General features: G+C 37.2%; 2 protein-coding genes across 4 annotated transcripts; one reads left to right on the forward strand and one right to left on the reverse strand.

Moving 5' to 3' along the window:
• The first annotated feature begins 351 nt into the window (after positions 1 to 351).
• On the forward strand, positions 352 to 1,974 carry LOC122568998 (histidine protein methyltransferase 1 homolog). Of its 2 annotated transcripts, none has more exons than XM_043729429.1 (6): positions 352 to 521; positions 708 to 959; positions 1,070 to 1,227; positions 1,299 to 1,549; positions 1,629 to 1,744; positions 1,833 to 1,974. In XM_043729429.1, exons 1-6 carry the CDS (start codon positions 482 to 484, stop codon positions 1,877 to 1,879), a joined length of 864 nt encoding a protein of 287 aa, XP_043585364.1. In that variant the 5' UTR covers positions 352 to 481; the 3' UTR covers positions 1,880 to 1,974. The 2 variants fall into 2 exon arrangements, with proteins under 2 accessions (XP_043585364.1, XP_043585366.1); XM_043729431.1 differs by having other exon boundaries at positions 366 to 521; positions 761 to 959.
• LOC122569000 (pyridoxine/pyridoxamine 5'-phosphate oxidase) lies at positions 1,876 to 4,018 on the reverse strand. Of its 2 annotated transcripts, none has more exons than XM_043729434.1 (6): positions 3,825 to 4,018; positions 2,865 to 3,000; positions 2,677 to 2,776; positions 2,549 to 2,602; positions 2,202 to 2,401; positions 1,876 to 2,141 (listed from the first exon to the last, which is right to left on the reverse strand). In XM_043729434.1, exons 1-6 carry the CDS (start codon positions 3,874 to 3,876, stop codon positions 1,976 to 1,978), a joined length of 708 nt encoding a protein of 235 aa, XP_043585369.1. In that variant the 5' UTR covers positions 3,877 to 4,018; the 3' UTR covers positions 1,876 to 1,975. The 2 variants fall into 2 exon arrangements, with proteins under 2 accessions (XP_043585369.1, XP_043585368.1); XM_043729433.1 differs by having other exon boundaries at positions 2,844 to 3,000; positions 3,825 to 4,014.
• Positions 4,019 to 13,133: the final 9,115 nt, after the last annotated feature.

Below are 13,133 nucleotides of genomic sequence, written 5' to 3' on the forward strand. Positions count from 1 at the left end.
TTCTCTATCGTTAACAAATTCCTTAAACTTGAGGAAAATATGAAATAATTGTTACTAACATACGTGATCTTTTATTTTAATTTTTTGATAGAAAATTTGTTAAAACACGACGTTCTCTTGTTTGTTAAAACAAGATTGAGATTCAGATATAAAAAGTTTTGGACTGTAGCAGGGTTAATTAATATTTGTAGTTTAATGTAGATAGTTAAAAGCCCTAAAGGAAATTCGAAAGAATTTTAAATAAACTGCAAATACTTCGTAACTCTGTTATTAGCTTGAAAGACGTTATAAACTATATCAAGGTCAATTACAAGAAAGTAATTCTCTGTGATTGCTATCTTATTCTACATTATGTCGATAACGTTGGTAACGCCACTAAATAGTGAAAGCACACGGTTATGATTTGATTTCTGTCTTCAATTATTTTATTTTTCGATGATTTTTTGTAATAAAGCGTGACAGGAAAACTATCAAATAGAAAATGTTTAAATTCGGATTTTTTGAAAATAAGGAGGATGAAGGTATTTTTATATATTTCATTTCCCTATAACTAATTAAAATTCTCAGCATCGAGAATCATTTTTGAGGTTATACTTGCGTTATAGTTCCGTACATATATGATTGTTGAACGGGATCCAAGTTTTCGTTGAATTAGTGTTTTAAAGAATAAGTTTATGAAGAATAAATGAATAAAACTATTATTTTAGTGAGAGGTGAAGATACTAAAAAATCAACAATTAATTGGATACCTGCCTCACAGGTGGAAGTATCGGAATCGGAATTGCAAATCGAGAACCGATATAAACCTAATGATTACAGAGAATGTCTGTTTTTTCCGGATTGCAAATTAAAATTAATTCAACCTGAAAGAGCGTTACAGGATTTGCGAAAGTGTAATTGTACAAATATTTTAGAGGCAGAATTGCAACATTCTGATCTTATTCCCGCTAAATACGAAGGTAGACTATATCTAATTTTCCTTAAAACAATATCATTTACTTTCTAACGAAGTTTCGTCACCATTAACGACAGTAAAAAATTGTTGAATTGTTCGATTTCTTGTATAAAGGTGGCTTAAAAATCTGGGAGTGCAGTTACGATTTAGGCCAATACTTATTAAAAAATATCGAATTTCAAGATAAATTTGTTTTGGACTTAGGATGCGGTACCGGTATTATTGGCCTTGTTGCTCTTCTTAAAAATTCCATCGTTCATTTTCAAGATTATGTTCGTATTTATCATGATATGTTCATGATAAAAGTTCATAAAGTTGATTTTACGATTAATTACCATTGCAGAATGTAGAGGTAATTAAAACTGTAACGATCCCGAACGTTTTATTGAATTTTGAGGATCGAGAGAGCGTATTAAATAGGTGTCAATTTTTTTGCGGTGATTGGGAATCGTTCACAAAATTGCGTGATTCTAACAATGGGGATGAATTCGTAGAATACGATCTGATTTTCACAAGTGAAACAATTTATAACCCCGATAATCATAAAAAATTGTACGAAGTTTTCAAACATAGGCTTAAAGCGAATGGCGTTGGGCAAGTACAATTATTATCTAATCTTGGTTTCGACTTTTATGGGAACACAATATAACATTGGCTCACGTGATGTTCTTAGGTTTATTGCCGGTAAAAGTTATTATTTCGGTGTCGGTGGAGGAATGAGGCAATTTCAGAACCTAATAGAGGAAGATGCTATTTTTGACGTTGAGATAGTGTGGCAAAATAGAGAGGGTATTTTTCTAAACAAGCAACAATTATATATATATATATATATATATGTAATTATATTTGTATATTATGTATATATATACATTTTTAGGATTACTAAGAGAAATTCTAAAAATTACAAGGAAACAACAATCTTAGGCTGATCCAGAACTTATTATTTTAGAAGCATTATTCTTTTTGTAATTTGTAAAACAAGAAATATTATTTAATAAAAAATATCCTTTCTTATATTATCTACGGAGATAATCTTTCATAAACCCATCCGTTATCTCCCTGATGGAGTAATACATCGTCGATTTTTTCGTTTGGCATAGGCCGTCTGAAACGAATTCTATCGTGTAAACGATCGCTTTGACCTTGCCAAAATTCTACGGAATGTGGAATAATGATATACCCTCCCCTAAAAATTAGATTAGATTATTATCGTACATGATGCATTTTTAATAATTTATCGAATTACCAGCAGTCTGGCCTTTTAACTTGTCCCTCTGGGAACTGTGCCAGTAATTCCCTTTCTTTCACAATAAGCGTCTCTCTACTCGCGATCACGCTACTTTGTTTGCTAGACATTGATCCTATTTGACACGAATATGGTCGGGTTTGGAAATAACGATCCGAGTCTTCTGGAGAAGTTTTTACTGCTTTGCCTTCTATACGCACCTAATAAAAAAATTTGTTCAACATTTTCAATAAACATAATTTCTTACTTTAATAGTATAATAATATGCTAATAATTTGTAAACGTTAATTTAAGATAATATTTTATTTCTTCCTATAGCTAACGTATATCGGTATAATGTCTCTTACTCCTCGTCTCAAAGGTTGCCAATATAAGTACGCCGCTACATTTGAGTTTTGAGCCTAAAAAAATTGTTAAATATAGTACTTATACATACCGTTACAACCGTTGCAAATTGAAAATATAATGCACTTACTATATCGCGAGCTTTTTTACTTTTGTAATTCGTATAAAATTTGAAACCATCATTACCATAATGTTTTAGTAATACTGGTCGTATGGACGGAATGCTATTACTGTAAAAAGCGATATTGTAAGAAATATCTTATAATAAGCAATACCAAGCGATTTATTTAGTATTACTCAGTAGCCGTGGCAAGATACATGGTGTTTGGCTCGAAAATTTGCGGGTCCTTGGACGCTTCCTCGAACCATGCTTTAAATTGACCAATAGGCTCCTTGCTAACAAGTTGTTCCTCCGTAAAAGTTTCGTTTTTGTCTTTGTACCTAATTCGTATATCTACAAGAAATAAGTAATTAGATATTTAGAAGTTTACCTTCAACTTCGATTTCGATGATTTTTGAGTGCGTTGTAAAACTCAACGTTTTGAACTTTTCCTTTTTCTTATATAACTGTAGATTAGTTTTAGTTTCCGAGATATTCACGAAAGTTATCAGCACTGTTATAGTGAATTCTGTCTATAATTATACCTCTGTTTACGTCAGTATTGGTTTTCGGTGACCTTGTAATGGACAGGTATAATGATACAATCGAAACCTGACTTTTGTTTTGTTTAAAGTATATGTAAACGAGAGTCGGGCGAGCATATACGAAACTGTAAGAAATATCTACTATATTTTATAATTCAACTAAAAATGAATAACATTGATATATTGGGTTTGGGTTTGGGCTAATATTTTTAATCTGGTTGTCGCGAAGCGGCCGGCTACGCTTGTGTGAAATAATAAAAATTTATTCTTTTCGTAAAATAATAATATCAATGATAAAATAATATTAGATGTGATTTTAAATTCGCCCGATCTTCGTTTGTAAGCAGAGAAGTGCTTGATAATCAACAGTGATGCATACGCTGCAGACATAATTCGTAGAATTCACTATTGTGTCTGGCAGATTCTTACCGGAAATTATCAAAACTATTAAACTTCAAAATACTGATTCCTACAATATATTCTTATTGAAATCGATGAGGAGGGCATTGTAAATAATTACCAAAAAATGTTTGCTTTAAAATCGTGAAAGGCTTTCGCTTAAAAGTTACGTAAATGGTGATAAAAAGAAATTCTTTCTTATAATAACAGTAATTACAAAAACTAAAGTTATACCTCCAATATCAACACCGAACTTCGCATCTGCAGTAAGCTTTGAAGATGACATGATGCTGATGCTACTTAGAGACACTTCACACGCTAAGTGTTGCAAGAAAGTAAACTTAGGAATAACAGGTTATGAATAAGTATAACATCGAACAGTCTTCTCAAACCGCGGAAAATATACATAATATCAGAGAAGTAACAGAGCTCATAGCCATTGTTCTTGTACAATGCTGCCCCTAGCGGTCTACTACTGAAAGTCCTATTTATTGGGTTGGCAACTAAGTGATTGCAGATTTTGTCATTAGGTGGTGTTGACAATCCAATAGTTCCACCAAAACCAGGTGTAATCGCTGTCGTTCCACGTTACAAAAGCTTTGCCATTACGGTTTTACAGAAATTTATACTTTTCTATCTGAGATAGACAAATATGAGAATAACATAATCGCGTCATGTCTTATCGTTTAATCATGCAAAAGTTAAAAGTCTACCACAGTTGACTTTACCGTCTTTGGTTAGAAAGTTTTCGATAATCAATATCGATGGTTTTTGTCCGTGATAGAAAAGGGTCTGTGTCGGTAACTGCACAGTGGCAGTTCATAGAACTTGTGCACATTTAGGATAGAGTGCACTGTATTATTCGGCCATTTACTTTGTAGTAAGACGAGTTTCTGTGTGTTGTATAGGTAGATATGTAATACTATAGTATTTTATTAGATGATATACTTGCAACAAATATCGTTATTAGAAACACATTTTGTGACCTTTCAAAAACACTATCGTAGACATAATGTGAGGCATTTGTACGAAGAGAGAAACATAATTACACGATTATGTCACGATGAAAGTAAAATGACATCAAAATCTAGTTTCATATTTTAAGGATATAGTAATTTAGCGTATAGTAAATTTCTAAATTTCGTAACGTGATTTGCCTTCTTTTGTGATTTTGATAAAATCAATAATTTGTTAATTACATATAATAATATATACAAGTAATAATTTCCATTACATCTCCTCACGTTTTTCGTATTACGGCTGTATAATGGGCGTATAAATCGGATATTCTAGGTACATACCTATACTACTCAATATCACATAAGTAATGATATTTCTATCGAGTATAATACATGATTTGTTGCATATTGGTATTTCTACATTCTTCAATATATTTTAGGAAATTAATATTTATTATTAATTCATTGATTCTACCAATAATATATTATCCTCGTATGTTTCGCAAAATAGCTTGCGTTTTACGTTCTTATAGTTAAAAAATGTTTCACCACTTTCTCTATAGACAAGCAGTACATTACTTAGAATATTTACTTAAACATTTTCTCATACATTTATTACTAAATTACCAAATTAGCAAAATATCATTGGAAACACCATACGACCCATAGTTTCATTTTTATGCGACGCATAATTTAAATTTTTATGTAAGTAGAATCCATAGAAAAGAAACTTTTACATTTCTAATAGGCCAGGATAAAGTATTTGCTCCAAGTTTTTATTAGCAGTCACGAGACACCGCAACGAGACTTAATTAACTTCTTGAAGGTAATAAACTGTTTGAAGCATTGGGATTGTCGACAATACAATTAAAGCATTCGTGGAAGCGGCACCAGTCGATAAATAACTAGGAAGGAAAGAAAGAGAGAGAGAGAGAGAGTCTGGTAGGACACGCGAATAGTATCGGAAGGTGAGATCGTGCCGACGACGTCGCAAAAAGCGGATGACGCCGGTATTTTTAATGGAAAGCCGAAGGCGAGTTGAATAGAACAAGCTTTTCGGTAGGGAAGCGACACTCAGTTTCTTTGATCAATAATGAAAGTTCTCTCTGTCTCGGTTTCACGTTCTTCTTCGTTTCGCTGTCTTCTTTGGTCCCGAGCTGTTGGCCCTCTTTTTCTCTTTCTTCCACCACCGACGTTCTCTATCTTATCTTATACATTTTTAACCCTTATTCCGGCTTCTCCTCCCCCTTCGTGCGAAGGAGGAGGACGAAACGGTGCACGAAGGCTCAAAGCGAAAGCCAAGTTCTAACAAGCCTCGAGCCGAGCACCCAACGCTGCTGGCCCTCTCCCTTAAATAATCCACTCCCCGATCCATTCGTACGAAAGCCTTTTTGTAAAAGCCTGGATAGCCATCATTCAGCGAGGAGAGAGTCTTAAAAAATTTGGGACTTTCGTCGGTCTCTTCGCTCGACAGAATTAAGGATCACGTGCCTGCAGATGGTTGAAATTCGTCGGGAAATATTTCCACATCGGATTAGATGGTCGTCGAGCGTCTTAAGCTGTTTCTTTGATACATAAAATGACATTAGAATATTCATGGAACCGAAGTCGCGGCATTTACTTACATCTTTTTGGGAAGAGAGAAGTTGAACGTGAAAAGTAAAACAGCAGTCGTAACAGTAGGTAGAGGAATTAAATTCAGATTGATTGGAAAATACTTCGACACGGATCAGATGTTCGTCGAAGGTTTCAAGTTGGTTTCTTGATACTTTTTGTCGTTAGAAGATGGTATATATTTTACATTGCATTAGAATCTATGTTTTTACATGCATGTTTGCATTCGTATTTATATTTTTTTAGGGCAAAGGGAAGTTGCAATATGAACGTAGGATAAATGTGAGGAGAAAGACAGTAGTCGGCGCAATTAAGAATCATGTGTTTATAAATCGTTAAGATCGGTCGTAAAATATTTCGTTATTAAACTGGACGCTCGGTGTAAGAACGAAAAGCCGAAGATCCAAAATCTAAGCCGATTCTTTGATAATTCTTTCCTAGTAAATTGTGATTCAAGTGGATTTCTTAATAGTCGTGGAACTGAATTCGTGACATTTACATCTTTTTTATCGGAGAGAACAATTGTACGTAAAAATAGTGTGAAATGTAAGAGAAAGGACAGTGGATATTGAGATGGGTACCTAAATTTTGGGCTTTCAAAGAGGATGCGAGAAATGTTTCTATTTTATTTTATATTTCAAACTAAATAAATACCGAGAAGGAATGTACAATACGAAGATGAATATAAAAATGATTCGAGTTATTAAACTGATATTCAGATACATGTTCTTTCATTTACGACGTTTATTCAACCGAGACGTATAAAAATCCTCGAGAACTCTTTAAACAGGACATCGAAACGTCAATCCTTTTTAACGTCGATTCAAAAACTTTAATTAGTATGTACGGATCGGTGCTCGTGGAATCGTCTGAATGTTTCCGGCGCCATGACTTCGGCCCTTGTAAATATTGTAACAAAAAGGACTTCCGTTTCTTCCGCGATGAACGAGCCCATTGTGGCTGGTTTCCTTTGACATTAGCGAAAAACGAGGGAAAGGACGGGTTTCTTGTCTTCTTCGACCTAATAAAAACCTCAAAAAGATCGGCGAGACTACCATCGTAGGCTTCTCGTCCTTTCTTTCGCGGCTTTCTTTCTTTCGTTTCTTTCCCTTGTTTGCCACTGTACCTCGGTCAAAAGCTTACGGAGAACAGAGGGGCTCGGGACACGGATTAGTGTCCTTGCGTAGGATCCGGGTACGCTAAGCAAGCGGTGCGCACGAGGAGGACGAAGAATACGAGAGGAGGGAGGACGAGAATTCGTACAAAGCGAAGGGCGAAGAGGAAAGGGGGGTGGCAGGGCGCGGAATAATGCTTAACAAGCCGACTTGAAAGGACGGCCGCCATTTTGAGTCAATACTTGAAAGTCTTTGCTCATTAAGAATATTTTACGTCTCCCTCTTCCAACGGAATCACTACCCTCCTCTGGATCACCCACCCCCTTCACCCTCGGTTCGACTTTCTTTTTCCACGTTTTTTCATCCCTTATCCCTCTCTCCTTCTGTTCCGCGAGTCCATCCCCCCGATGGGAAGGGAGAAGGGAAGGGGGAGGGGGTGGGAAGGAGGAGGCAAGCGGGTGGTTGCACCCTCGAAGATGGAAGTTATTTACGCGGCACTCGGAGCACCCTCCACCATCGCAACCCCGTAACCATTCCCTTTCCTCGTCGCGTTTCTACGCCGGCCTCCCCCTTTTTCCTTCGGTAAGACGCAGCAATACTGCTACCCCCACCACTTTAACCCCCGCGCTTGCTCCACTCTTTTCTTTCACCCTCGTTCGTTCTAGTCGCAGTTCCACCATAGACTACCGATGGCCAGCGCAACCCCCTCAACGCGGGCTAAGGGAATTCCGACTTTGCCGCTGGACCCACCTCTTCGTCCGACCCACCTCCTCGACCCTTTCAACCTTCACCGTCGCTGGCTCGCTCGCTCGCTCTCGTTCACCTCCGCCTTGCAACTTTCCTTCGTGTAATCATCGTCCCATTTCGTGGCGTTTTTCCTAATTCCTACCCAATTTCGCTTTTAGCATTTCAATTTATGGCCGCGAACCGATTTGTTAGACGTGCCGACCCTCTCGGATCGCTGGATTACGAGAGCAAGGGAACGACGAGAAATTTCGATGGATAAAATACACCCGCTCAGTGAAATGTTTCTTTTTTCCACCGCGTGTTCTTTCTCTTTCGTTTCGTTATTAAGGGCGAGCGTGGGGGGGGGGGGAGTAACGTTGACGAATTCGACTCGCGTATTCGATGGAAAAATTGAATTTAACAGAGAGAGATTTGTATGGAAAAGGAGAAGTTTGTCTTCGTTTATTTTTTAATCTAGAAGCTTAGGACTCGTTGATTGATTGATAGATTCCTTTTTTGGTGTTATCTTAAATCACATTTTTTGAATTAAACTTTATCGGTCGTATGTCATTTTTGACGTGACATTGCAATTTTAGTGGAAAAGCCGTGTGTCACGTAGGCAGCGACAAGATCGAATAAAAATTCGATTCAGTAAATTATATACAGTGTCATCCAAAAGTAGTAACCTATTTGATTTTAACGAACGTTCCAGAAATATTATAAAACCATTTTAATACGCGTCCTTACAAATGATAGATATTTTGTTTCATATCAGATTAGCAAGTGTATTGAATTCAATAAAATCTCGCGTGTTCATGTACAATTTTTAGATCTTAAGCGAACATTTGCAATATACTCGAAAAATTATGTTACAATTAATTATGTTCTTCTATTTTTATTTTATACTTACATTTTTAAATGGAGCATCTATCCTCAATTCGATGAATATTTTATCTTGTACAATCGATATGGATGATCGATATATACAGTATAATACAATTGAAAGATGAATTAAAAAAGTAATTTTCTTTCTTATAAAATCGAGGTAATCCAGATGTTCTTAATTTGCTTCTAAAAACAATAACGTCGTATTACCAAACACTTTACATCTTTTAAGTTTTCAATATTTATAGGGTTTGCAATAAAACAGAAAGATATAAAGTATTCCTTTCAGGCAATTAAACCGTAACACCTTGTGCTCTTTCTATGCTAATTACGCGAACATCCTTCGGATGCAAATGAGTAAGTATAAAAACAATAAAACAGAACCATTCCATGGCCGTAAAAAACAGCACACTGGTACTATTTTGTATAGCCGTTCGGCCTTTTAATTTAGCAATTTATGGCGTCACATGCCATCTCGTGTCGGAATGGTGTATAGGGGATGTTGTGTCAGTGCGTGGTCCGATGATTAATGGTTGCGTTCTGTACGGTGCCACTAAATTTCGAGTTACGACAACCGTGTATGGTACATACAATTATTCATTCAGATCTAGGTATATGCAATCGTAATTATTTGATAGAAAAGTATGTGCTTGCGAAGTTTTTTATTTCTCTATATTAATGCGTCCTAGATTATTTATTTGCAGATCGTTCTATTACGATTTCATATGAAAATAGTTCTAAGGAATATTTAGCCAATGACAGACTGACAGTATCTAGATTTGCAACAAAATGGATCATTTTAATATATCGTATTTGTTGGCTCTTTTATTTTCTGTCTTCTCTCTTCCTTTATTTACAAATTTTCAATTTCCTTTTTCACGAATTAAACTTTTATAGAGCTGCGTGGCTCGAATTAAAAATTAATTTTAATTTTACATTTATATAGGAAAATTATCGAATTTGGGGCACTTAAATATTTTTTACTTTAGGCTTACAACAAACTATGTTTTAAATTTTGAAGTAAAGAAAGAATATGTCGCTATATCTATGTCTTTTGTGTAATTCATTTTCCCAAAGATATGGCGATCGGTTGTATAACGAGAAGGTCCTCTACCGCATCATAGGAAACAGAGTTATACGAAGTATATATATATCCGTGTTGTAGATTGTACAAGTCCGCGTAAATAGGAGTGCAGTGTACATGAAAAAGCAGTATATTAAAATCGTGACCATTAGTCTTCGAAAAGCATTAGCTTCCTCAAGGACATAGAGATAAATTCAAAACCAAACAAATATTACTACAACTTATAACGCATAGTTGGGAGACATTTGTCTTCTACTTTGTTCGTTAAAGTTAGATTACAATTACGATTAGAAAGAACCGTTTGATGCTCTTACAGCTACGTCGATAATACGAAAATTGTTTTTCGTGTTACTCTCACCGGTAAAACATGGAAAACGAAAGAGCCTGCTTTATGAATAAGCTCATAAACGTTCGCGAAACGTCTTCCTTTTCCAAACAAAAAGTTTCGCTATAAAAGTAAAACTATATTGGAATCTCCTTGGCTGATCGTACTATAAAAACTTTCGCAGTGCAAAAGACTTAGACGAAAGCAGTATAATCATCAACTCGGTTCTTTACGACGGTAAGAAAAACGCAACAGTTCGATACGCAGCGGAACCAGTCCTCCTCTCTCACCCTTTTCGCGACATTCGTTAGCCGTAACGAACTTTCCGAACAAAAAGCCTTGCGTGTCGAGTTTTTAAGTCATCGCGAAGGTATTTTCGCCTGCCAGGCGAACGGTGCACGAGAGAAAAGACAATGGGACCGATATAGCCGGGTGCTGGGCGAGGGACGGCGCGCGGGGGGGAGGGCTGACTGTAAAAATAAATCACGCGTGCAACGTCGTCGTTTCTCGCTCAATTGTATCAACTTTAACCCCTTTTATTGTATCGCTTTTTTTTCCATCGTTCTCTCTTCGCCGTTTGACCGGATTCGCATTCGACCCTCACGGTTTCTCTTTCTCTTGGTGGCCCGCGAGCGAGCGAGCGAATCAGGTTCGAAGCTCGCCCGTGCGAACACAATCGACCGTGCATGAACGCCAGAAAGCGCATATAATAAGCTATGGAGAGAGAGACAGAGTGAAACAAAAACTGGTCTCGCTAGGTAAAACAATAGAGGGGGTTCTTCGGCCGGGGAAAGAACGACAGAGGAGAGTAGAGATGGTGAACGCGCGAGCGAGTGAAAGAGCGCGCGCGGTTACCCGGGTTGGCGAGAAACAAGAGGGTGAGAAAGAGAAAGTAGAACCGCCGCGGAGAGCAACCCCATCGAACCGCGGCACGACGTGTGTGAAATTCAAGAACCTGTAGCGTCAAGAAGAACAAAACGACGGTGCCAGCTGCACGGTGCATACGTTATTAGTGCGTCGTTTTGTCCTTTCGCTTCGAAATTTCAATATACCTGTATCGGCGCGCCGAAAAAAAGATCATCATAACTCGTGAGACGGTAGGCTGGCTAAGGCGCGAGAGAAAGAATTCCTTCGTTCCTCTTACCGAGCTTCGGATCGTTTCTTCTCTCTCTGTCTCTTTCGTCTCTTCTATCTCTGTTTCCGTACGCGCCCTCTTCGTTCGCGGCACCCGAGAAACAGGTTCCTCTTTATTCGTCCTGCTTATTATGCAAGTTATTGTTTTCGCTGAGACACGAGAGCTCCGGGAGTGGTACTGGTTCAAGCGAAGGAAAAAAAGGAAACAAGTCCTCGAGTGATTCTCTCGTTCGTGCATCTCGTTCTCAAGGGTTGCGCGAAATAATTATCATAACTCTGTATCGGTAGTCTGGTTCAAGTACCCTCTCTAGCCTCTCTGCTGTTGCGAAAATCTCGCAGACGAGATTCTCGTGAGAAACGGAGAATAAATTCAAAAAAAAAAAAAAAAAAAAGGAAGAAAAAAGGAAAGGAAATATTCCTGGATGAGGAAAAGCGCAGGGAATTAATGGAGTGGTATAGGTATGGCAGGTACGTTAGAGTTCTTATATGATGATGGACAGTGGTCCATGGCGCAATACCCCTCGATATACGGTCGAATGGAATGGCGATCGATGGCAGATGTCCAGAGACGACTGGAAAGAGGATTTTTTTTGCTATGGGCTCCCGCGGACCCGTCCAGGTGTCCATTGTGGGTCCGAGCCAGGATTCTCAACCCTTAATCCTTAACCCTTTGGCCGCACGCATCCGCTGCCAAGCACCCATTTACCGATTCTGAAACAATGCCGACCGGACCGCACCCCGGATGCGCACGTTTATTAAGTAATGTCCCCCTCTGGTTTTGCGTCCGACAGCTGCCTTGCCAAAAAAACCACTGTTGCTTTTGTCTATCGCATATTCTCATTGCATCGACGACGGTCCCGTAAGGATGAAGCGCAAAGATCGTTACATTGGGTCGTAAGATTTCGCCTCGTACGAGTACTGGTCTGTTATTATTCTTTATAAGCATCTAACGATAAGTGAATAAGAGATCTAGATACGTTGGGTAACACCTTTTGTTAATATATTTTTTGCCAATGAAATTTAGCGTAATATCAAATGATTAGTTTCATTGTCTCGCCGATCTGCAGCGAGTTTAAATCTGTTTCATACTGGTATCAAATTTGAAGAATTTTTTCGAAGACCTATTCATTCTTTATATATAGTTATTTAGTTGGGGACCAAATGATTACAATGATATTATAATCTTGTAGAGACGTTAAGTTTGAAAAATTGGATTTCTTTGCATGAATCTATATGGCTTTTTTCTATACCGATTTATTATTAGCGAATGGATAGAATGATTCACTTACTTAATTTTAATTTTAACGTTTTTCTGGTCGGACTCAAATGACTTGTCTGGTCTTCCTGACGCTTTGATCAACCTCTTTTCTTCTTGACACTTTTACCTTCTTTTTACGCACTTTCTATATACAATGACGAGCGTGTAAGTAGTTACGAGTCTTCCGTCGATTTAATTGATTGAGAAATTATTTTCTGTTCATCAATCATCGGAGATATATTTTTGCCTAAAATACTTTGTACATATTCCTCGAATACCCGTTGTAGTTTTATATTAATTTAAAGATAAATAGTACATATTTCACGCAAGTTACGAAAACAAAATTTTCATGGTACACAAAAATATAAAAATATAATATAACGACACAAAAGTCTAATACATTTCACACGTTAACGGAAATATTTCTTAAAATATCACGCATG

Source organism: Bombus pyrosoma, linkage group LG7, assembly GCF_014825855.1.
Source record: "Bombus pyrosoma isolate SC7728 linkage group LG7, ASM1482585v1, whole genome shotgun sequence".
NCBI lineage: Eukaryota > Metazoa > Arthropoda > Insecta > Hymenoptera > Apidae > Bombus > Bombus pyrosoma.